This window comes from Hippichthys cyanospilos, chromosome 1 (genome assembly GCF_059441005.1).
Source record: "Hippichthys cyanospilos isolate Australia breed blue-spotted pipefish chromosome 1, RoL_Hcya_1.0, whole genome shotgun sequence".
NCBI lineage: Eukaryota > Metazoa > Chordata > Actinopteri > Syngnathiformes > Syngnathidae > Hippichthys > Hippichthys cyanospilos.
Window position 1 is genome coordinate 32,722,375 of NC_142369.1, and position 26,902 is coordinate 32,749,276.

The 26,902-nt window shown below is 37.7% G+C and overlaps 1 protein-coding gene across 1 annotated transcript in view; it reads right to left on the reverse strand.

The window, feature by feature from the left end:
- The window catches only part of tacr1a (tachykinin receptor 1a), a 39,587-nt gene extending 13,877 nt beyond the window's left edge, over positions 1-25,710 (reverse strand). Inside the window, exons 1-2 of the mRNA XM_088418625.1 lie at positions 25,030-25,710; positions 5,110-5,304 (exon numbers count right to left, since the gene is read on the reverse strand). Coding sequence (XP_088274751.1) covers positions 5,110-5,304; positions 25,030-25,433 — 599 coding nt within the window. The 5' untranslated portion in view covers positions 25,434-25,710. The remainder of the gene's footprint in view (positions 1-5,109; positions 5,305-25,029) is intronic.
- Positions 25,711-26,902: the final 1,192 nt, after the last annotated feature.

Consider the following 26,902-nt stretch of genomic DNA (forward strand, 5'->3'; position numbering starts at 1 on the left):
AGTTGGTTCTATTTGTAGCAGCTTGTAGACATATGATATCTGGAGTAAAGGTGACGACTGGTAAACCCTGACTGTCAGCAGTTGTGAGTTGTGTCAAAGATCGTCACTAAGGCCTTGTCTACACCTAACCGGCTTATTTAAATCCGCGAAGTCTCCCCCTCGTTGTTGTTGTTTCAAATTCGTGTACAAGCATGCAGCTTGGCAAGTTGCTAGGCGGCAGTAATGGCACCAAATTCTGTCCAATCAGAAAGAACTTCCGCCTCGGATATGTCCAATCAGAAAGAACTTCTGCCTCTGATGTCACCAGTATCTGTGTCTTTGGCAGGAAACAGAGTAGCGCAATGATGCAAATCTCTGCTTGATGGTTACACACAACCAGGAAACGGTCTTGGGCTAATCTCCACTTTGGCCGGGGCTTTCAAAACATTCGGTTTTGATGGAGAAAAAAAAAAAAAAAAAAAAAAGTCCAGCCACGTATAACAAATAAGGAAAAACGAAGACATTTAGTGCCGTTTGTAAGAACCCCGGCTACACGTAGACAAGGTCGAAATTGTTCTGTGAATCTTTGTGAATCCATGATCCTTTTTGATGTTTATCAATAAGTGAACAGGAATTTGCAAAAATGTGGTCGTCTGTATCTGGGCCACAGAAGTTACACATTGAGATTCAATATGATTGAAAAAAAATCATACTCTGATGAAAATGAATAATTCAAGTTTGTCTGTTGATCATTTTATGAAAACAGTACAACAGTCAGGGACATTTGAACAATAATTGTTAAATTATATGAAAACCTTAACCCTTTATTCCTTTTTAAAGTTTCTAATTAACAATATTTTAACTAAATTCTTCATTTCTTTTTGTTTTTCGGAAAACATAATTGAATTTAAATATTGTAAAACCATGTAATTGTAAAACGCGTTATAAACGGTCTTGTACCTTATAAATTCAATCACACACAAAAAAAGGAAAAAATAGAAATAAACTCTTCTCATATTCTGAGAGAGATCTTGCGACCAATTATTGACCTAGCACTGTAAGACTTGAGAGATCTGATTTTAATGCACTACTTTGAGCCTGCTTCCTATAATTAGAAGCTCTCAGGAAGGTGAAATAGACTGTCATTAACTGATATTTGTAACTATTAACCTACGCATAAAAACATACTTTTAAATTAATATTAATGAAGATAGTGACACTGACTAAAAGTTTGAAGGGCCTGCCAAATGTATTGTACACTTGCGTTTGCAACTTTGAAGTAAGATAGAGGAAGGAAATTATTTAGTTTTATATTATGGGGACCCAGAATTTGATTTTAAATAAAATGACCACGACAGCACACCACACACATAAAACAATCCACCTATAATTTCAAATGCTTTCATTGTAGCAGAAGCCTTGAGAATATTCAAAGCAAAATTATAACACTGGAGTCAAACTTAAGGCTCAGGGGCCAGATTCCGCCGGCTGCATGATTTTATGTGGCCAATGAGAGCAATCGATGTGTTCACTGTCGACATGTTTTGGGATAAATTCCGATTGCAATAAAATAATTTTCATTTATTTTTTTTAGTTTCAGTCACTTTGATGTACTGTTTTAGACTAAGATGTAACTCGTATAAATTCTGTAAAAATAATTAATAGAAGTGAAAGGTTGATTTATATTTGTCATGTTTGGTTGTTTTGTTTTGTTTTTGGGTTGTGTAGGGTTTTGTTCATGTTCTTAAGTTCATGTCACTGTTCTCCCTGCATCTGCCTTCCTGTCAGTATTCGAATTAGTTTGATTTCGTCCATCTGTCCGTGTCAACCTGCCCCTGTGTGTTGACCAATCAGCTCACTCTGCCAATTGTTTCCTGTCCAGCTGTCTCGTGTTGTCTCATTAGTCGTGTGGGTATTTAGTCTCCAGTTTCAGTTCAGTTCTTGTTGAGTCATTGCTTTTTTTTTTCTTCCCCCTTTGCTGTTATGCTGCCTCACTGCCTTTCCCTGTGAGTTTATTTTAGTTTCCAGTTCTGTTGCTGCTTTGTTCATTTTTTGGTATTTATTGTTCTTGCCTTGTTTAATGATATTTTTTTTTTTGCAATTTCCTCTGTTTCCTGCATTTTTTTTGGTTCCCCCTCCTTCCTCACCTCCACTCGCCATGCAAACGTAACAATATTGCTTTTTCCTTTTGTTAATGTTAAAAAGGATAAAGGTTTAGGTATACTTATACACATAAGAAGAACAAGCTAACTAACTGTACAGCATGTTGCAAATCATCATACTTCAATTGCCAGAGAACAGTGAAATTCTATGAATTTTTTGCTTGTATTGTGTCTGTGCATCTATACAAGACCCCAGTAGTTGTTTATGTTAAGTTTGCTATTGACTTTACTGAAAAAAATCCAAAACAAGCAACCAATCCTCTATGACAGACATCACAAGACCTCCCTGCTGTGCTTTATTGGCTTTGCGGTGAGCATTTCACACATGTCATATTCTGTTATGGTGTTACACAGGCATACTCCCATAACTGCCTGCTAGCAGTCAGACCTTGAGGCTTTTCTAACAGCTTGTTGAAAGGAAGATTTGAAGGAAGGTTCGCATGATGAGATAACATAGGTGTGAAAAGCAGAACTGTGTTGCCTGAGGAGAATGAATTTACTAAAAGCAGAACTGACACTGAACTAAAAAGGATAGCATTTATAGTCTCTTAATTTTGTGCTGTCTGTGGGAATATTTTTCGTAAAGATGGTACAAAGAGGCAGCACGCTGGACATGTGTTAAATACGTACTTCTCCTCATTCAGAGTTTGAATCGTAACGCCAGTGTGGAGTTTGAATGTCTATGCTGTGCTCGGGTCATTTTATTGTGGATAGTTCAGCTTCATCTCACATCCAAAACAATGAATGTTTGCTTTTTCTGACTGTGTTGGGCACCATACAAATTAGTTTAGTACAAACAAATTAGTAGGCCTAAATTAGTTACTTAGAAAACGTGTCCCTCTAAAAAATATAGATTTAGAAAAAAAAGTCGGTTGAAAAAGTACCTACCCAATAATTCAACTTTCTGAGTAGTTTTATACAAAACAACCAATCAAGGTTGTTTCTACAAGATGACCTATTTTTGGTTGGGGCAAAACTTGTCAGTTATGTTGAGGTGATGATGAAGTCATGTCACAGTGCTTCCCCTGAGATCAATGAAACAGGCTAAAAGTACCTTTTTTTTCACAAAAATATCAATAAGTAAAAAGTATGTATGAAAAATACTTGATAGGCATGATTCACTCAACATGTAACTAATACATTTAACAGTCACACATATTGCTTAATGAGACTCTTTGTATGTTTGTATGTCCTCCATGTATATTTTATAATGATGAAACTTTTTGGTGACTAACTCACAGTTGTTGATCTCCAGTCCTCGAGGGCTGGTATCCTGCATGTGTTCAAACCCTCCCTTTAGGGCTGCACGATTATGTCCAAGATGATAATCATAATTTTTTTTTGGACAATATTGAAATCACAATTATTAATCACGTTTGGTCAAACATGTCTATTTATTGCCCTTTTCTTAAACAAACAGTGTGTGAAAAAAGGCTTCAAGACTTCATACTTACAAATAATAATTATGTACTTTATTTTAGTTTAAGACAAATTCACTCAGAACTTGGCAAAAACTTGGCACAGAGAGCTAGCAGAGAGTTAGCACAGTTAACTTACTTGAGTGCAAACCAATGAAAAAAAAACGAAGCCTGGTTCGAACCAGGCACATTATTTACTTTTAAGCAAATTTTCATCAATTACCAGTCAAAATGTAATTTTCAGTCATTTCAAACAGTTTATTCAAATTTTTGCGGATTTTTTAAAAAAATATTTTAAATTAAAATTTAATTTTTAATTTTAAATTTAATTTTTTTAATTTAAAAAACATGAACAAAAATTTCTAATTTTTTTTTTTTTTTTTTAATGGGTCTTAATTGACCGCAAGAACTGTATATACAGTATTCGGAATCAGGTGAGAAACTCTATACAATTTCACACTGGTAAATAATATATTAGGGTGATTAAAAAGCAGAGGTTTTTGTCATGCAAATATATGGGAAACATTGACATCTAAAGGCTCTTGAGGTCGAATTGAAAGTTGAAATCTTGGGAGGGCGCCGTGAAGCTAGGAGTTGTTTACTGTATTTAGGTCACTGTAGTCTTTTTCTGCAGAATCAGGTGTTTGTACTGGCTAACTTCTATGAGCAACATTTCATCTGCCATGTTTTCCGCACAGTAAAGTAATTCCAGAAGGTACGCGTTGCGGAAGATCTGGCAGCGGGGATGCTGCATGATTGCCAAAATTACGTCATTTGACGCAAATTAGAGCTGCTCGGCTGTCTAGTACTACCTGTTGAGCCAGGAAGGGGCTCCTCCGACCTGTGGACCCTTCTGAAGGTTTCTCATTTTCCCTAGATGGGGTTTTTGAGTTTTTCCCCCTTCTCCTGGGCGCTTTGTTCAGGAGATGTTGTTGTATATTTGTGAAGTTCTGTATGATTTCTTTTTCACCTGGGAAGCTCTGAGACTGAGGGCTGTACAAATAACCTTGACTAGTAGACAATGGAAATAGACACTTTGTTGCACATTTGGAATGACTGCATTTATTGTTATGTCAATTTTTTTAAGTTGATTTATGACTAGTCCAGACTATAGTTCTGGTTTGGATAGGCACATCCTACATATGTGAAAGAAAAATTTGATGCATCATGCAGCATGATTCACCTTCACAATGTTGTTGCCCTTTGTGGCTTCATGTGGTTGGTTGTTTTTTCCACATTAAGTTTAATAATGACTGACAAAGTATTTTTTGTCTATGATTCATAACATTGACGGTGGAAAAAAACATGGAATCAGAGAAAATAGTACTCCAGAATGTCGACTATAAAAGCACCACTAGGTGCATTAGATTTGAAAAAATTGTTGACAAAGGCCTCACTCACATCCAATCAATGAACTTCACTGACCAACTGTGTTTCTCATTCTCATTGTCAACACAATTCCAGTGCTATTTCAGTTAATAATGTAGAACGTGCAGCTTATAATGCAAATGCATGCCAGGTATTTGAAAAGCGGTTTCATGCAATCTTACATTTTTTTGAAGTCACACATTGTGTATTCGGGCCAGTCAATGTAGCACACCACACGGCCAGGAAGCTGGTCTATGTTGGAATAGTAGTACTGAGGAAAGGCCAAGAGCAGAGCCAGTACCCAGATTACTCCTACCACTACCTTGGTCTCTGTGGATGACATGCGCTGCTGTAATGGGTGGATGATGGCCATGTACCTGCAACGAAAACAAACAAGACATTAAGAGTTGTTGCTAATACCAAACCTTTTTTGCTGCATTATTTCATGGATAGGTGCAAGGAACCACATTTCCTTATTTTATGGATATTTTCCTTTCCTGTCGCAAGAAATACAGCCTCATAATCCCCAGACAATTTGTAGTGAAAAATATAGAAACCTATGCAAATTTCAAATACATGTATACAGGGTGATTGAAATGTAATTCACGGTTTTAAAAAATATTGTAATGTTTTCAAAATTTGCGTGTGTTTCATGACGTATGGCAAATCTCATCTACAGTCTTGTTTATGCTCAGTTCATGTTTTTGATCTCCTTGTGTCAGTGTCTTGCCGGTTTGATTGTGTCTACCTGCCTTTGTCAACCTGTTCCCTTGTGTTATCCAGTCAGCTACTTGCACCGATTTTGTCTTGTCCAGGTGCTCATCGTTGTCTCATCAGGTTGGAGTGTATTTAGTTCCTTAGGTCCCTTAACTGTGAGGCGGACATGCTAATCAATGCACCACCAAGCCACCATTATTCCTTTTATGATAAAGTAAACAAATTAAACCTTTCACTCTCTGTCGTTCACCATAGCCAAACTTAAAAAAATATGGCCCATTAGACCTACAGCGATGAGGCTGACTTGACAGCCGAGTGTGGCCTGCTTCACACTCATTTTCATTTTGTGGTGTGAAGCGTGCATGAAGTGGACTTGGGAGAAAAAGTAACTCGAGCTATTGCTTTTCAATTGAAATCCAATTTAGAATGGCCTGTGAACAATTAGGCTTACGAAAGCCTTTTGAAGCGCCTTGTGCTTGGTATCTTGGAATCCGGCATAACAGAATTGTATGTGTTGCTCATATAATCTCATTAATGCGCCATGGAATGACTATGTGTTGTGATATTTGAATGAACTGGCTTAAATTGGGCAGTAGCAGAAATGTCCACACATTTTTTTGGGCGATCCCCATTTTCTGATATTAAGTGTATGTTGACATTTTTAGTGATCTATGTATAATATTATGGTTTTGAGTGGACAACATTTGCTTGGTTACTTCCCACATGACATACATATTCAGTAATTTCGCCAAAGCAAAATGATAACATTTAAAATGTGAGCGAATATCATATTCCTGGTCAAAAAATAAACAAATTGAGGGGGTTTGTGAAAAAATCGACCAGCTTTGTGTCCATTTTGAAGTCTCTCTGTTTTCCCAGTCTTTGTAAAAATTGTCACTTTATTCCGTACTAATAGTTTATATGATCATTTTTTGATACAGCAGTTACTATACAGGCCATATAATATATTTTATCAGTATCAAGTTATGACTGAAGACTGCAAACATTTGGACTGAATTTGTGTTTTAAACACAGCAACACGTGAGACTGCTACAAAATACATATCCAGATAAGTTATATGGTAGAAGTCAACAAGTGTTATGTAAACAGAAAGAAATCCATACTTTACTTTTGAAATAAGTAAATACTCACTAGAAGGGGGCCGTCATTGTTAATTTTCATCTAAATAACCCAAAGATATGGGGCCAGCTAGTCTATAAGAATGAGTGAAAATTGAAACACTTTACATTAACTGACAATTAATTATGTCATAAAATGGTTCCCAGTGAAATGACAACCAATTAAAAAGACAATGTAGATGACTGCACCTCATTAGTAATATAAATTACTTTTAAACACTTATGCTGACATAATCAAGTGCCCTTTAGTTTGAGCAAAATAAATGAAGCTTTATGTATCATTTGATTCATAGCTTCTTGCAAGCTGTGTTTTTATTGAACAGCTTTCACTATCCCTGCAGTAAATCCTCCTTTATGGTAGAATACGTACACTTCTGGTACATGTCGAGAAATATGATCATTTGGAAATGCAAGTGGCAAGCTTAAACTGTTTGTAAAATGATATTGAACTGCATTCGTATGCATCAATTGTATTGTGTTGAACCGAAGATATCTAATTGAAGGCTTGACCCCATTATTGAAGCAAGTGAATCTGCTAATGGACCTTTCACAAGAAGTATTTGAAAGACAACAAGCCTTTGAAATCTCAGTGGTTTTGTTTTGAACAAAAGGTATTGACGTTGACCTGCCTTCAAACAGCTCTGGAAGCCATGTGAATTTTCTTTGTGCACTGAGGCAGTGGATGTCAGAAACAAATACACACCTGGCAGATGTCTAACCTTTACTGGCATCCACAATTCACAACAACATTTCAGCCATCATCTGTACTGAAAAAAAGGTCTTATTCACTTATTTTTCTTGTTTGAAAATATTATGGCCGTTCAATACTTTTAGGTAAACTTTCTGATGGATGTTGACATTTGTTAGAAAAATTATTAAAATATGCATTTTGGTAACCTTATGGTTAATGTAATTTTTGTTAATAACCTGTTAATAATCAAAACTGGACATGTTTTGATTTGTATTTTTTTCCCTCCAATGTATGTACTCGAGCGCTTTCTTCCAGCTTTCCAATGAAGTATTAATTGGTTTTTTTTGCGTATGATTTGTTGGTTATGCAGAAAAGTGCATCTGTCCAAATGAAGCACACAACCAAGGCAATCTTTTATACTGGAAGAGAGGATACATTCTTTTCCACCAAGACTTAATACAATGTTCGTCATCTGGAGAGAAAGAATACCATGAACAATAAAAGGGTTTATTAAAGTGACAATGTGTGACATTAAGACCATTATTCATTGTGAAAACACTCTATAAATTTCAATAAGGTGTAAATAAATGTGTTCACTCCAACCAACTAATTTTTTATATATACCGTAATTCGCTAAATCTAAAATGCACTTTTATCCCAAACATTCAGGCCAAAAGTATGAGTGTGTCATATAAACAGCAACTTAACTTTTTTTTTTTTTTTTTTTTTTTTACACCATTTGAAGAAGATTGATACGTTAGCTATATAAGCCGAGTTTTGACACAGGGATTTTGCATTTTTATGCAGGTTGTATTATTACTGTAACAGGACGAACAAGAGGGCGTACGTCAGTTCGCTGTTAGCAGCAGGTGCCCGTTGCTAACAGCAGCTCATGTTATCTGAGGTTGTCCCAGCAATATTTTCAATAAAAAGAGTGAGCAGGATGAAACTACGTCAGAGTTCATTCTTGTTCACACACAGGAATACTGTATTACAAAAACCAAGAAGATCATGTAAAAGTTCTGACGTCTCAAGTTGAGACATCACGGAGAGGTATTCAATTTGACTTGTTTATTGCAGTTTTTTGGTATATACCCACAATCGTAATATCATACCATAAACCATGATCAGGTAATTATGGTAAAATGAACAAAAACGACTACTTTGAGCACATTCACTACTACACTGATGAGATGTTCACTGATCGTCATTAATTGATTAATAATGTGGGAAATCTGAAACACTTAACGTCCAACACAAAAAATGCGAGGAGTTTACCAAAGATGACACTTATTCTGTTTTGCTCTAGTTTTTGCATTGTTGCCAAAGTGATGGCAACATATATAAGGTAACATAAAAAATACCAGAATTTGACACCCAAATTAAAGGTGCATTTTAGACACAGATGAATCTTGTGTTTGGGGAATTACGGTATATATTCGCCGGTCTAGTAATATTTATATTAATATTATTTATATTAGATGGGGACAGTAATCATCCTTTTTAGCTATGGAAAGCGAAGGAGGAAAGCATTCGCCAACATAATTCAAATCACATTTTGGATGTCAGTTTATGTCTTGTGTGCAGTCAAGAGTGTTTCTGGTTTGTATGTTAATCGCAAAATTTAAAAAAAAAAAAAAAAAAGGAAATAGATGGTTTGTTTGCCATCTTGAACAAACCAATGTTGATATATTTGCTGAAGTTTTGTAGGTTCCGCGTTACGCTCTGAAACCAATGGCGAATTGAATTTGCTCATTCTCTCGCTCGTTTGGTGTATGCTTCCATGTATGGTTTCAATGTGACACCATGATGTGCATGCTATATTCACGTAACACGAGTAAACGGCAACTGTAAATTCTCCACAATGTATCTTTAAAGTATTTGTGTAGAGGATGAAATCAATTCCAAGTGTCAATGCTTTCCACGTTAAAAACAATGTCTTTTTATTCCATCCCATAGCTATGACAGGGATTTGTTAAACTATTTTTAGGTCGTTTATAAGACTCTTGCACTTGACAATTCTTAAAATTGCGCTGTACATTCTTTAAGTACTCTGACACTGAGTTGGGCAGCTCAGCAACGAAGCTGGGAATATTCTCAATATATAGAGCAACCTGACCAGCTCGGTGATGTAGTCAAAAGACATCTGTTGTTCTAAAATAATACCAAGCTTCCTGGCAGTGTTCTGATGTTTGAGTAAGGGCTAATTCAGATTATTGGTTTCTGGAACTTGTAATTGAATAAAGTCACTGCAATAGTGATATGATACTTGATGTTAACGACTGAACAAATGAGCAAATAGGGCGAATGTACAAAGAGGAGATTTCTGAGAACGGGCCCTTAATTGAAATTCTATACCGGCATTAATGTCTCTGTTAATTAAATCATACTAAAACTCCTAAATTAGGTGGTACACAGCTGCCAAGTAACATCAAGATAAAGTGCCTGATTTACTAAATGTATGTACAAAAAGGAGCGTAAACTTGATTGGTCAAATAAACAGATGTTAAAGCTGTTCGAGTAACTATGTATGCTGGGGATTGCATCTGCCAAGCTGTCATATAGAAATAGTTTAATTTAGCATGTGCAATGTGATTTGTCCGACATGAGATCAAAGTGTTCCCTCGACACTTCACGCTTCACTTTTTGCTGCATCAGTGCTTAGCATTTTTTTTTCCAAAGGGCTGTCGCTGCACAGCAACACATGATGCTCTGCAACACTCCCATGCTCAGTCCTAATGTAGAGTCTGAAGCAGTCTAACAAGTCTAATACACAATCTTAGGCACTTTTAAACTACACTGCTCTTGTACATCTGGCACAATACAAGGGCGCTTTGCCAAGAACTCTACAAGACTCAGGCTGTGCGCTTGAGCTGTACAGAAAATTACATGTGGGGGCGGGGCTGGGGTGTGGGTAGATGAGGCTGTACAGTATGGTGTAAAATTGCTGTCAAAAGGACAATACTTGTGAATACTTGTGTACAGTATGGAGTAAAATTGCTGTCAAAAAGACAATACTTGTTTCATCATTTGTATGAGAACGACTCTTGCAAGACAAAAGAAAAAGGCCAAAATCAAGCAAAAGGACGCAAACGAGAAAAAAGACAAGCAAGGAAAAAGTTGGCAAACAAGAAAAAGGACACGCAAGAATAACGGAGATATGGACATCTTGTGAAAGGTTTGTTTACAAAAAATGGACACCCACCTTTCGTAAACAACACCTTGGACGTGTTGTTAGAATGACTTATTTTTTACCTAATCTTGTGAATGAATCCAAATTTAAGAGGAATGCTAGTCATGTGACTTCTCACGATTGTGACTGGACAGGGTCACATTACAAGTGGAAATGCGGAAAAAGTGTTTCCGTCACAAGTTTGTGAAATACCTCTATTTCTACACAATTCAAAAACATTTTTTACGATATTCAGGAGTGTTTGCAAAATGTGTGTTTCCATTAGCAGTTTGCATCATTTTCATTTTGCGCGAATCTGAGGGCAATGGAAATGCACCCAATGACAAGAAGCGCTAAAAGTGCTTTAAAGGCCTGCTGCCTTGTAGCATTCACCATAGCGCAGGAGGCGGTTCTTCCAACCGCAACATATTTGCTGATTCCTGATCATCTCGCTGTCAAACGATACTAAGTAACCACATGACGGCCGTGGCTTCAGACGAGAAAAAAAGGGAGCTCTTTTTTTTTTTTTTTTTTTTTTTTACGATGTCTCGTAGAAATATCTCATAGTGGGGAGACCCACTGTTGTTTTTTGCAATTAAGTCTGCTCTTGTCTAATAGAGACACATTTTTACCCGTAAAACTGGAACATGATCTCATTTACTTATTGAATGCAAACATAATTAGTTAACACAAGTCATCATTTCTGGATAGGCCCGGGCTCTTTTGTAAAGAACCCAAGGTCAACAAGGTTAAGCACCACCCTTGTAGTAAATCAGGCGCAACATGCTCCGTTAACCTTGTGTGCAATCTTTTAGAGTGAACATGCAATTTGATGACTGCTATTTTGGATCTTACAACCTCAGACCTGCAGTATTTCCTTTTTTTTGCTACCATTAAACCTGGTGTTGTGATCTAAGAGGTTTTTCCTAGCTCCATCAACGGTGAGGTCACAGGATCTACGTTGATTGTATGTAGGCTTGGATCAATCCTCAATTTGATGGCTTACCAAGGTTTTAAGACATTTTGGAACTTCTTTATTAACATGGGATAAACCTCTCAAGAGTTTACAAGAGGGTAGCAGAAATTAATAACAGCACACCAGACAGACTATAGAAAATGGCAAGGTTTCAATCACCACTAAGACTGTCCGTCACAGGAATTAGCTATCTTTTTCTTTTAGGAGTGGGCGTCTAATCAGGGGACATCTTGGTGAAATATGATTGGCTAGTTGCCAATGAGACCTCTAAACTCAACAAGCCACTTCGTTGAAGTTAATGATGAGAGGCCAGCAGCTTTTCCCCCCCTCTGTCTTTACCGGCAGAGAAAGGAGTTACACACACCCCACCAGAAGAGGGAGGGACACAAGACAGATTTAATCATTGTGCCTAATGGCATACTTATATGGGGCCGTTTTGCTGATTAATTAATTCATGTACTGATCATGTCCTTGGGAAAAAAAAAGACCTAATGTGTGAGACAGCACCCAGAACGATGTAAGTAAAAATAGCTAACTAGTGAGATGAACGTGACTTCTTAAAAACGCTAAAACTAAAACTTTTTTCTTTATTTGATTCAGGTATTGATCCTTTTATTTCAATGCATTAGATGCAGAAGGACCTTGTGCAATTTCCCACGATGTATTATTCCCGAGGAGGCTTGTGTAATTGCAACCAGATGACAACAATGCCTCTGATCAGAACACAGCCAGTACTGTTTCTGCAGTGGTATAAACCCATAGTGGAAAGCGAAAATGTGCTGGTATTTGTGTGAATTCCCATCTCCGGCAATTATATTGAGAATGCAAATAATGGTTCAGTTCTATTCTGAATGATTCCAGGCGAACTGGAACGATAGCCACTGGCCTGCTATGGCGCTGAGTGATAATTGCTGAGCTGTAAACAAAGTACAGAAATACAAGACTGATTGTTTATAAAAAAAAAAAAAAAAACATGGACCAAAACCCGCTAATGTACCAGATGGCAACCCCCGGCCATTGTGTCGGGGTGATCGACAGAGTTTACCCGAGCTGAACAATAACATGACAAAACTAGATGCTGATGCTAATGTGAACTGATGCTAATTGTGTCACTTCCCATTAATTATTATTATTTTTTTTTTTTTAATGTTTCACAATATCAACTTGCCGGTCAGATTAAACCTCCTCAAGGTTCCTGCTCAAAAAATGGCAAGCTTGGTCATTGGTAAAGCGTGGTCAGCTTGTAGGAGATGTGAGGGTGATATGCACATTCAATTATCAACGGATTGCAGCTAACCTGCAATGGCAAGGCAAGTGGTTCAATATAAACATTATAAGGCTGCTGGGCTGGATTCCTGCAAAGCAATGTGTGATTAGGTGATTAAAAAGTAATTCACTACAGAAAGCAACTCCTTAAATTGGGTTCATGCCTCCCAGTGTTTATTTATTTATTTTTTGCAAAATGATGTTTGTTATGGGTTTCAGTAATTTGATCAAGCATTTTGTTTCCACCTGGTATATTGGCCTTTCAGGCAGATGGATGTGTGAAACTACCATTCAAGAGAAAAGCTGGGAATTTTCCTTTACGCAAGCGTGTCATGGCACACTTTATGGATAGTATATTTATATATGACCCTTCCGTCTGCTGATCTCTTAAATCACCAGCAGACATCCCATGCTAACCAGTAAAATCAATTTAATCTGCACCATGAGCCTTTCTTCCACCTCCTTCTGTTAGTATAGTTCAGTCTTTCTGAAGGGGGGGGGCAACGCAGAAGACCCCAGGGAAAAGGATTTGTTTTTGCCATGTGAAGTGTATTTGTGAGAAAATAAGGATTGGCATCTTTTTTTTTCCAGGTACTCTGATGCACTTGGGTTTTTTCCTGCTTAGAAAAACTTTTAGGGTATTGATAAAAAAGAAGGCGGGCTAAAAAGAAGTCAGCTGGATCCCCGGACTTTTCCATTTGCGCGCCAGTGCTGTGGAATGCCCTACAGATGGAAGTTCGCGCAGCCACTTCAGTGGAAATCTTTCAATCCCGACTGAAAACACATTTCTGCACTCAATCATTTAGTTAATGGTCTGTCTAACTGCAGCTTTCCGCCTCCTTCTCCCGGTTTGGGGGACAAACAATTGTGTATCCACTGTACAGTGAATCCCCACCCACCTGGATTTTGATACTCAGTAATTCACCCATTTGTGTTTAATTCTGCAACCAGTTCAAGATGGACCCAGCCTACTGCCCAAAGAGATTTGGGATAGGCTCCAGCTCTATTTTAGATTCTCTTGATCATGAGAGAAAATTTGATTGAAAAAAACAAAAGAATAACGATTGTACTGAATGGCATGATGTGTGTACAAGTTACAGACACACACGCATATATATATATATATATATATATATATATATATATATATATATATATATATATATATATATATATATATATATATATACACACACACTGTATCACTGTATGTTTATGTATGCCTTCTGTGATGTGAGACTCTCGAATAAATACCCCTCATGCGCACATGTACACATTAATGGGCTACACAGGCTATTTTCTGAAGCTTTTAAACATCATCAGCCATTAAAAGTTGTCATTACACGTGATGCTGTCAAAACTTAAAAATAATCATAATAATTTAAAATAAATATCCACGAAATTTCATGAAGTCCAAATTACTGTTTAATATAAGAAGATCATTTTATTTCCTTACTATTAATTGAGTAAGAACAAAATAAAATAACACAAACATGTTAAAAATGAAACAATAAATACAGGAAAGGTACAATCGATCAGTATTTTCAATATCTATTAATATACCAAACCGGCTGCCTACCGCGTCACTCTTTATTGAAAGAGCTGGAGACATTTTTACCTCTTGGTTTTAATAATATTCCCTGTGTGTGAACAAATACGGACTCGAACGTTGGTTCAGTCTGTTCGCTTATTTTATTGAAACTAATGCCGTTATAACCTCAGCTTACACAAACTGCTGTTAGGTGCAAAAGGCCCTTGCTACCAACAGACATCTGACATCCGCCCTCAAACTCGTACTGTAATTATTGTCAGTAAGAAGACGGCCGATATAAAAATGCACATCTGTGCGTCATACTCGGCTTATGTGGCTGACAAATCAATCCTTGTCGAATGGTAAATAAGTTTATAAGACGCATCCATACTTTTGGCCTTCATTTTGGGGAAACTTACATGTCTTACATTTCGGGAATTATGGTAAGTTTTACATATCTTGTTCTGTACAGTCTACCCCTTCTATCGTCATATGGGTACAAATGACAGTACAGCAAACACATTCGATGGGACGGAATATATAGACACTGCAAGTTGCAGCCATGTCATGCAGTTTTCAGGGAATCAAAAATCATTTGCAAATCTTCAATGCTCATTTGATCAACTTAATAGTTACCATGCTCTTTCTTAGCTTTAGCCCATATTTGTGGCACAGAAGAAGTTAGTAAAAATGAAATTTGCTGTTTATGAAACCGTTTTACATCTACAGATATGTAAGTGGTCAAGAGCATCTGCAAACTGTCCAACCTCAATGCTATTTGTTTTGATCCAGTCAAATGATATTTTCCCAATGATTATAGTGAGCTGGTGGTGATTGCTCTGCCGTTGACATGGCTGCAAGGCAGCTTGTTTGAATCTATCCAAACGACATTGACAGTGACTCAGATTGGTTTGGACAATTGCAACACAGCTCTTTTTATTAAACGAGGGACATACTGGAAGTGAGGGGAACTAAAATCAAGCAGTCGAGGCCATGTGTTAAGAGTCCAGTAAAGTAGAAAATACTGGAATTCAATAAAAGACATTAAGTTCACTGAATGGACCTGGAATACTTTGAAAATAAATGAAACATTGTGTGCCCCTTAACACTGTATAAAAGGTCATCATTACAGATTTGAACATTTGCATAATCATTTGAGATCAAAATGCCACAGTTTCCGACTTGTATATTACTAGCTTAAAAGTACAATCGGGGAATAGTTCGATCACAGTGACACAATTTAATTCAGCCATGGTAATTGTCCGCTCCAGTAAGGTAGCTAAGCGGCATTCTTATTAAAACTGTATTTATGCCTTTTGAGTGATTTTTGTAGAATAATTCCACCACTGATGAACTAGCTCACAATAAAGACAGTATATGAATAAATATGTCACCCATCAACATATCACGACATGATAATGCATCATGATCCCCCTGAGTATAAACAGTGCATGGAAAATAAGGAAAGACAGTCAGGCAAGATAACGGTAAGAGTTCAGTGATATAGTACTCAAGTCCTCGTCTGATACAATCCTCGGGTGTAAAAATAAGGAAACTCATCCCAGATACAGCAGGTGGATAAATGCTCCAACTTGCTCCATTGCTGCTGTCCCTAACAAAACTATTGGATAGAAGTCATTGAAACGCCTACATACTGTACACTGAACAATGTCATTTCCCTTGGCAAATGAGCAACGTTGTTTATCCTCATCCGCCTATGTCACACTCTCAGAGGTAGAATTTAACTCTGAGTTATTGTACTTATATGCAGAACGGACAGGATACAGTCAGTGCTACTGACAAACATAACAGTATAATGTAACAATTCAGAGACAAGGGCCAACTGCTGGGAATACAGTGGCTGACTTCTTTACAATGGCCATAAAAAATACACAGCAACCTTTATCTCTGATTATAGAGATGTTGTACACCATATTCAGACAATGCGAACATGATTCAACCATTTGTTTGATAGAGACAACAATTGGACAATGATTTCGCTGTACATTTAGAGGTGGTGCAGGCAGAGAAGAACAAGGAGTGAGAAAACACATGCTGCATACACTAATTAAGAGCTGATCATACATGTGATATGAAAAATGGTTATTGAGAAACTACAGTGTCTCTCAGAGTAGAGCTCGAGTTTTTTTTCCCACATTGTCAACCCCCATATTGGGGGGGGGGGGGGGGGGGGGGGGGGTGTCCGCATATAACTGCATAACTCAAAACAGACCAATTCTTCCCACATATCTGTGTTTGAACAGCATTAATTCAAATGCGGAATAAGTAATATCATGTCATTTACAAGGCTAAAAAAGATTTTGTATTCCTCTAATTTGATATACAGTAGTATGCATCTGTTTTAGAGTGCTTGCATAAAACATTGCAAAAAGCACTTTTGTCAAGCGACACCTAATTGCTTCTTTGTTGTCAACATGGAGGCTGCTTGAATGATTGTTTTCAGTAAAGGGCAACCTTCCACGCTCTGATCTCACAACAGTTGTCACTTGGGTAAAGAAAGCTTGGGATGATACCCCAAGTAAGATGATCAGCAAATCATCTCCGAAGACCTTCATTTCAAACTAATTGGGCGGGTCCGAAGATGACTACCCGAGGAGAAGGAAGAGGACGTCCCTGAGTTAAATGGGAGGAGCTATTTGTTGTGTCAGAGAGCGATGATGACTTTTAGGGCTCTTAGACAAATTACATTTTCAGTGTTGTCAAAAAAGTAAAGCATTGAAACTTCAAATCGTTTTGTTGCAACGTTGGTTTCAGCATTTGCCTCTATGCACATGTGTGCATTGCCTCGCAGTCTTGTCTTGTTTCCGCCCCCCAACTCCCACATAACCGCAGCAGTATGTTGCTCGATGTTGAACTGTCTCTAAAAGTACCGTAATGTCATCATTTTAATAACACACATCATGTGTTTTAATTGGAAAGCCGTGATCTATGAAACCTCTAATCAGAATTAAACCTATACTCGACTTGTACTTGGAGAAATACGGTACATCACTTGGACCAGGTTGATAATCAGAAAAGCTCTGTTTGGTTCTGTTTTTTTTTTTTTGAGTCCTCCGGTTACGACACCTACCACAATGGTGCACAATAACCTTAAGAACAGAATTGGAAGTAACGCTCAATAATCATCAGTGATTTGTCAGCAAAGAAAATGGCCTGGGAAGAAGTGAAATGAATCCTTTCTAGCCGTATCTCAAGTATTGTCCTCAATTATTGCCTTTGATTGACTGTCATTGCTCCCTCCTTTTTTTGGTCAATTTTATTAGTGGTTTACGGTGCGTGACTTTAACGGCTATTTATTTAGCTGCTACTCAGCTATCCCTGGCAGGTGATTCAAAACAAAGTAATTGATTTAATGGTATGTTTCCTGTGTGATTAGGCGAAATTGATTACACATTCCCCAAGGGCTCAATAAAGTGCATCCATAGATAAAATCTAGCAATAAAAAAACTATGATTGACCTAATTTTGGAGGGATAAAATCTGTGGCATTACAGAGGAAAAAAAAAAAAACAGCTCAGCTCGTATTGGTTCATGAAATACAATGTCTGCGAGTACAACAGTGCAAAGCTTGAACTTATGAAAGTGTCTCATCATTTGACATTACCCCAACATAAATCGCAAATAAGAACAGTTGATGAAAATTTTTCGAACACTTTGTGTTCTGTCCCTAGTCTCTTTTTAATAACGCAGACAACTGTAACAATAGTTATTACGTAGCCCCAAGTTTGAAAAGCATAAATGTCAAAATTGTCTCAAATTATCTGTTGTAGAAGTTACTTTTACATACATTGGTACCTCTACATACAAAATTAATTAATTCCGGAAGCAATTTCATAATGTGAATCTTTCATAAGTAGAGCCGCTTTTTTACATGTAAATAGCCTAACCAGTTCCAAGTCCCCCCAGACGCTCCAAAACCCTTAAAATTAATAATACATTAATAATACATTATAAAAATGCCTCAAAAATGGTCATAAATACATATTACAATTATATTAGTGCATAATAATCATAATATATAATGTAAAGAATAATAAACAGCACTCTGAAAGTGACAAGTGATGACAGCTCTGTTACTGAGCATTCTCTACATTGCTCTTATTTACAGGACTACATTTAGGGAGAGTAGCAACAGTGCTAAACTTTCTCCAATTGTAGAAGTGGTTTTACTAGAGCAGAGCTGCGGTATTGAAAGCAAAACATAAGACTCCAAATTTTGGGGTTCACACCCTTTCCTAGAATTGCTACACTGTAAAAACATACATCATCATGCTTGTTTGGTATGTCTAAGATGACTGCCAGCCTATTGTGACTTTAAAGAAGATCAGATCACATTTTATGACGTGATCTTGAGTTTATGAAATCCATTACTTTTAATTACCTCTCGAGATACTGTTAAGGAGCCTTGCATAACTAAAGTCGCAAAATAAAATGTTAATTAGTTTTTTATATACTCCCTAATTCCCATTCATGTATCACAGGCTGAAGTTAACCACCAATTTATTGCAGACCTGCTGATGCTTATTAAAATGATCTTACTTTCATGTCTTTAGAGACAGAGGTACTGAAGGAAATTCACAAAAATTGTACTGTAATGTGTAATGTGACAAAATGTTTTGTATGATTGCATACAGTTCATCCATTCACCCGTACATCCATTCATCCATTTTTTATAGTCGCTTATCCTCACTAGGGTCGCTGGTTCGCCATGCTACGCAGTAGAGTCCCTGGCAGGTAAAACTGCATTTGTGCGGGTCTACCAACTCACACCATTAAAAAAAAAAAAAAAAGTTTTCTAAACTCCCGGAAACAAACCAAACTCCATTTGTGCAAGGTTTGTGTGGATAACATGTCATTGCATGCTTCGTTTACAACGAGTGAGTGCATATAGTAATTGTTTTAACTTTTAAGTGAATTGATAGAATCCTGACTCAAACAGTAACATATATTTGTACACACGTTATTGCCAATTAACAGGAGGAAAGTGCTTTATTTGTCTCAAGGACAATAACACAGAGGAGAAGTAGTCACTTTTGGGTTCAACCAATCAATCAGCAAAGGAGAAGATAATTAGGCTCCATTCTCATGCAGTGTGTGGCAGCTTCTTTAGTTCATCATCCTGCTTGTCATTCAACTTTTTAGTGGCAAGATGGGCAGTGTAAATCCCCCCCAACGTCACCAGTCCAATTTCAATAACCTACCCCCTCCACTGTCCCTCGGTATGAAAGCAAAGAAATTGGCCGAATACCAGGAACGTCCGACCGGAACCCCGCTACCAGGAACTCATAGTTCCTGGAATTTTTTGGTGTGAAAGGAACTAATCTTGTCCGTATAGAGTGCTTTTTCTTTTTAAATTCGGCTGTAGATCACAATCTTTTTCCTTTTTGATCCTTTATGAACTGTGGAATTGACCACAGCAGGTGGCAAATTTTTCAAGCCCTGCGTTAAGTTGTACAAGCGCGGTGGATACGCAGTTTGTGGAACCGCTCTCATTCATTAACATGGCTGTGTAGTGCTGTGCACGATGCAGCGGAGACGCAACACAGAGGGCAATGCACTATGTGGAATCCACGGGCAAGAGGAGTGGTCATGTCAAGAGCTGCAACGACAGTGCAAAAATGCCTTCAATATGTTGGCCAACTTCAAAATACATAAACACACCAAAAAACACATAAATATCAATGTAATAGCCTGATCAAGTTCCTATTTTTAACTTTACCCTGGAGCACTAGTTACGTTCCAATCAGCTTGAGATGTCCACGTCTGTATTAGCTGCAGATTAATGCTGGGAATTGTTGCTTGAAAGCATGTTGCAATATGGTCCAATACAGAAAAGGTGTATTGCAATATGTATTTTGCAAAGTTGCTATCATATTTGTTTAGTAAATTGTTTGAAAACATGTCAATTTGACTGTTGCCAGTTTATGTAGGACTTATTTTATTTTTTGATAATATAGTGTGGCTTGCTGGACTCCGCTCTGGAAATGCTTGTGGCTGGATGGTGATGTCACAAATGCATTGTCATATTTGCCGTTCCAGCGCTTGGACATAGTTTGTTGGTCATGAAAACGCATCGCAACTTTATCCACAAAATTGTTGTAAATTTTTCTCTTTTTAAGGCCTAAATGTTTCTGAATGGATGATTTTGCCCTCTTATTAGTGCAAACACCCTCATACTCAACTTGGTCTTGGTCAGCCATTTAGCTAGTAAACCAAACGCAAAACATGCCAGATCTGTGACCTCACTTGCGCTTGTGAGGGGAAAAAAAAGGGATAGTTGTTGAACAAATATTTTATTACGAGAATGAAATATTACAAAAACAAGGCATCCCAAAATTGATACGCAATGTATGAGACATTTCGTATTGCAATACGCTTAGTGCATCACTTCATATTGCAATACATTGTTATACCTAAATTACTGCCCAACCTCGCTGCTGTTTTAACGACAAAGTAGAGCACATTCAAATATAGTCAGACAGTTCACCCTCATACAGAAAAAAAGGGCATCTATGCATTAAATATTAATAAAACCTTCACAAAATTAGCAACACGCTCCTCAAAATAAGTCAATGATTCACAAACGCCATGTGTCTTGGAATGTAGAAGCCAAAACAAAACACACTATGCATGTAATCTTCAACGTCTATTACTATTCTATTTTCATGCACACATCGTGACAAGGTCAGGAGAGGACATGGCGACCGCCCCTTTGGTCCCCATTCAACACCGTTGAAACAGTTGAGCGCAGATGGCACTGCGAAAGGGGGCGTGTGCGGTTAAGCCCTGCTCAATTTCATAAAAACCTTGATCTGTCCCTTTTACTTCCGCCGTATAAGGTAGAAAATAATATCCGGAAAAGCAGAAGACTAATATTTGCTCTCAAGTTGGAATGGGTAGAGAGTCAGAATTTCCCATGTTATGATACAACCACTGATGTGTTTGAGTAACACAAAAAATGTTGGAATTACTAGAACTAAGGCATAGTCTACACTTCGCAGAGGTTCTTGCAAACAGGCTTTAAATGTCTCTGGTTTGCCCTATATCCTTTTTGCCTGGGCTCCCCCCCCTCATCAAAATTGAAGGTCTCAAAAACCCGTGTAGCAAGCATAAACCAGAGACTTGCATCATCACTCTGCTATATTTCCCACCAAAGACACTGACCCCGGTGACATTAGAAATGATTGGACAGAATTTGGTGACACTACTGCCACCTAGTGGCTTGGCGGGCTTGTAGATGAATGAAACAGCACGATGCGGATACGTGTAACAGTGACTTTTTTTCAATAAACAAAGCCATGTAGATACAGTTTTTGTTTTGTTGAAAGGGGGGGAGAAGGGGGAGAATATGTGGGTTTAAATAGCCCTGGTTATGTGTAGACAAGGCCTAAGTCACTCTCTCCAACTCAGCCGGACAGATGATGTTACGTGTCCGACAGTAATGCTATCTGCTACTCATGTCGACAGCGTAGTGTCATGTTTTCTAGTACATATATAAAAGTTAGGAAAAACTGGGAGCACTCAAATCAAGCTTCAGAATCTCATTTGAACACTGAGTCACAATGGGGACATGTCTTCCCCCATTGTAAAATGTGCGAATTTTGCTCAACGTGAATGTGAGAAGAGTGATAGAAAATTTTTCAGCAAAGGTTTGTATTTGTTTTGCCCTGAACGTCTTCAGGCATTGACTCAAGAAAAAATGAATAGAAATATCCTTTATGCATGTAAATAGCTAATACCTTGTTTATTACTTTGTGGGTTTGCGGCCAGAGTTTGCCATGTCTATTACAGCTACGGACAGCCGGAGAAATGTGCATTACAAAACGCCAAACATAAGTGCCCTTTTTATTCAGCAACATATTCAATTTGACAACACGTGTATTTGTTACTTTTGTAACAAATACAACAAATGTCTCCTTATAACAAACCAGGTTGCTGCCAAAAACCGCATTATAAAATTAAATGTCGCCTCGTTGGCAAGCAATTGCAGACACAAAACGCATTTTGACCAATTTCAAAATTATTACATTTTTAAAAAATCTATTAAACTGGTTGACTTGATTGCTTTATTGAAGAGTCATTAAGACATTCACAATGTAATATAAAATAAAATAATGAACACACACATAGATTTTTGATTAATAAGGCAATGTTGTGTCCTTCCTCAATGCTACAATGCCTTCTATCTAGGTAGACAGACAGCAAGAGTCACAAATTGGACCAACAAATGACTAATTTTGGTCATCTTAGCATCAATGACAACATTCCAGCGAAGACACACAACACAACTCACAGGCACTCGTGGGCCAGCGCATACAAAGCAAAGGAATAACGCCTGCGCGCCGACATCAACTGCTCCACCCCACAAAATGCACTATCAACAGCGGCCAGAGGCAGCGCCCAAAAAACGTTTGGTTTAAAAACAGTGCTGGTAGTTAAGCTTATAGATATGAACATTCCAATTAAGCTGTTTTAGTCTTATCCTAAACAAATCAATCCACACATCGCTCTCTTGAATATCAAACGCGATATTGCAATTCAGGCCATTTTTACTTAAATCCCAAAGAGGGATTACACTAAATTGCTTGTTAACCCTCACGAATGATACCAGCTGTTTGTGGGTGTGTTGTAAATGAGATGGGAGATTGCTGTTTTGACACACACTGAACATTCCGGAGAGTACTACAAGCGCAACACAAGGTCTGGTGATGGTTAGTGGAAAACGCTGAGATACACGGCGCTAATCAACCGTAAGTTACAAAAAAACACATGAAATCTCATTTTACTCATGTCCAGTGTAAGGGAATTGGATGCGTCCACCACCCTGGGTACAAATACATTTAAAACTTGGGACTGTAGACCTGAAAAATGCCTCGCCAACACAAAATGCTGCAATGATGCAAAGAGTTATGAAAATGCAGAGTTGAAAGGACTTTTGGAATCAATGCATGCGATTCCTCTATTTTATTTGTTCAAAGTCAAGTGTTGAAACCCAGGTCAGAAATTTAAGTGTGTATTTAATCATTAATACTGCTGAAGTTAATATTATAGTCTGCGGCTACAACTAATTTCCAATTTATCTGTAAAGATTGGATTTGATGAACATAGATAATTGTGAGTCAGGTTAAAGTGAGGACATTTTTTGAAAAGTGAAAATAATCCAATCTTTTTAGCAAGAAACATGATATTGACATGCTTTATTTGTCTTAATGAGCAACATAAAATGATGTGTCTTTGTCTGCCCCCTGGGCCATGACTTTGAAACCTATGCAATAGAGGGTTCTGCCATGCGCTCTGCACACTATTTAGCAACTGTGCTGAACGGCACACACTTTGGCAACCATAGCACTTTAGAGCTCAGATTTGTATTTATTTTTATTTTGGCAGAATTTTATCGTTTAATATGATAACATTTAAGGAAATGTGTTCCTCTATTCAAGGCATGTCAACATCATATTCAAAATATTGTTGTCACCACTACCCTGAAATATGATGCAGTGTAACTTCAGCAGCACTAGTTTTTTAATTGCATCATTTGCATTGGGGCAAAAAGATCCAGACACACTAGTGTATATCTATTATAACCAGCTGGCAAGCAGATGCAAGGGCTGAGAGCGCATGATGGTTCCCTGTGCCTATATCGCAGAGAGAGACAATACACCGTGCACACGCACACACACACAAACACACACCCACACACACACACAAACACATACACACACAAAAGAAAAAAAATAAAATATATATATATATATATATATATATATATATATATATATATATATATATATATATATATATATATATATATATATATATATATATATATATATATACACACACACACATGCGAGGAGCCCCATTGTAGATGTTTGCAAAAGCAAAACAAAAATATATATTTTTTATTTTTTTAATTTCCATCAGAGTCAATTTGACAACAAGTACTGCATATTTGTTACTCTTCAGCTATACTGAAGTTTAGAAAATAAAAATTGGAAATTGCACGCCTGCTTATAGCAAAATGGGTAATTTTCCCCCCCCAAACAGGTTGCTGCCAATGATTTCGTCAAAAAAAAAGCAGTATAACATAAAATGCCACTGGCTTCATCGCCTTAGTAAGCAATTGTAGACACTCAATGCATTTTGACAAATTTCAACATTATTTTAAATATGGTTGATTGCTTTATTCATGAGTCATGAATACTTTCATATATAATATAAAATTAGCATATAAATATATTTTGAAGAAGAGAGTCAATAATAATTAATTTTAATAATAAATATAAAATTAAACTACACACATAGATTTATTATTTGTATTATTATTGATAGTATTTCACAGACCCTGCAGTCAGGCCACGGACCCCACTTTGAGAACCTTTGTTCGAGAACATAAAAAAGATCAAATTTGAGAACTTACAGAAAATGATTAAAATGTAATTTTTCAGGTCCTAAATATGTTTTGTAAAATTACAAAATAATAACAGATTACGTAGGAAGTAATAAATTAGTTTTCTTCATGCTCACCTCCGAAGCACAACATCCACAAAAGGTAAAGGAATGCACCAGAAATGCGAGGCGCACTTTTACCTGTCCAGGGCGATGGCGGTCATCGAGTAGATGCTTGCAAACACGGCCGCGATAGGAAAGAAGTTGTGGAAGCGGCAGTATCCCAGTCCGAAGTACCATTCGTTGTGCACCGCGTAGATGAAGTTGATGACGGTGTTGAAGGCGGACATGGAGGCTTCGGCGAACGCCAAGTTGAGCAGGAAATAGTTAGTGACCGTCCTCATGCGCTTGTGCGCCACGATGATCCAAATCACCGTAACGTTGCCAACAACCGACACGATCACGATACAACAGTAGGCGATGGCCCACAGGAATATTCTCCAGGCTGGCTGCACAAACTGGTTCCAGTACATGGTCCCGTTATTGGTGTCGTTGTTGCTGCTGGTCCAGTTGACTTGCTCCGCGCCATCAAATATCGGGTCCATTTTAATCGCTCGGGAGTAAAAGCCTCACTCTGCAGTGAGAAGTCTTGTGGATCTCGGTCTTATCGGCGAAAAGTTTCACATTCGAACGTGGAAGGATGCAAGATTTCTCTTCTGCCGTTTTGGTTTAAACGGAATTCGAATTTGTACGACATTTTAAATTGCGCGATGCGTAAAAATCAGCGCGTGTTTTACGCACGCCTCAGTGCTACTAGAGGGAATACGGAATCTCCAAAATGTGAGGAATTTTGCTCACTGCTCAGTCTTCCCTATGCTGTCATGGTGCTTCTTCCCCCCGACTGCTCCAACACGCTGCACACACGCTGGAGAAAATGAGCTCAGGCACATTTATAACCTGCCTCTGACTGCCCCCTGTGGCACCAAGATACAGATTTTTTTTTAAACATCCATCAAATGAGGGTTTCATTGAGTTGGTTTGAGGTTTTTTCTCCTAATAAGGCACGGATGACGGACCCGCTTTGTGACCAAAAAAAAAAACAACAACAAAACTTTGTTTTATTCATTTTCACTTCTTACTCTCTTCTTAGCAGTCATTAGTGAGCTGGAGCCATTCCAGCTGACTTTGGGCAGAGGTCGTATACATTCTGAACTGATCCGACTAAATTGAACCAACTCCAACCATCCACACCAAAATAAAAAAAGTGAGATTAATGGACTTAACATAATACTTAACGCAGTGGTCCCCAACCACCGGTCCGCGGATCAACTTGTACAGGGTCGCATGTGCCGCATCCGAAATCATCTGTGCTTTGTATGGCTTGATCTTTGTTTTTTGGCGCCGTCTCTGGCCACTGTTGATATTACATTTTGTAGTGAGAATGATGGTATGGTGTGTTGGGAGTAGTCAGTCGGTGATGCTCTCGTTGTTTTGTCTCTGTGAAATCTGTTTGTAAATTTTACTTTCTTCGTAAGAAGGGTTGATGCATGCCCATAATTAGTTTGTTAATTTATCTATTGTGACTATGGATAACACGCTAGTTAAAATGAATGACCTTCATCAAGTTCTATAGCGCTGCCCTGTATGTGTTTCAACCGTTCACCTTTTCATGTGTGCCAGGTATTTCCCTTGAAATGAATAGCTTTTGTAATTCAGGTATATGATTGACTTAATATAATTAGCGTTCATTTTTTACATTTTGTTATCATGCTCAGACCATTACCAATACACTACAGTATTAACACATCCAGTCCTCATTTAGAGAAAGATGCGACTAAATAACTGAATGCCCATGACCAACAAATGTACAAAATGGTTCATGTGATCAGCACCCCTTATACCTGTGATCGGAGAATCTGTCACATTCACATTTGGTGTGAATTGCACCAAAAAAGAAGAAGTAAAATGCAAAAAAGGCTATATGGAATAGTTTTTATGTGTCAATGAGCAATAATTAAGGGCTGGAAATAGCGGAAAGTTTAAATGAAGACACTAAGTTGTCCATATGTGTCAA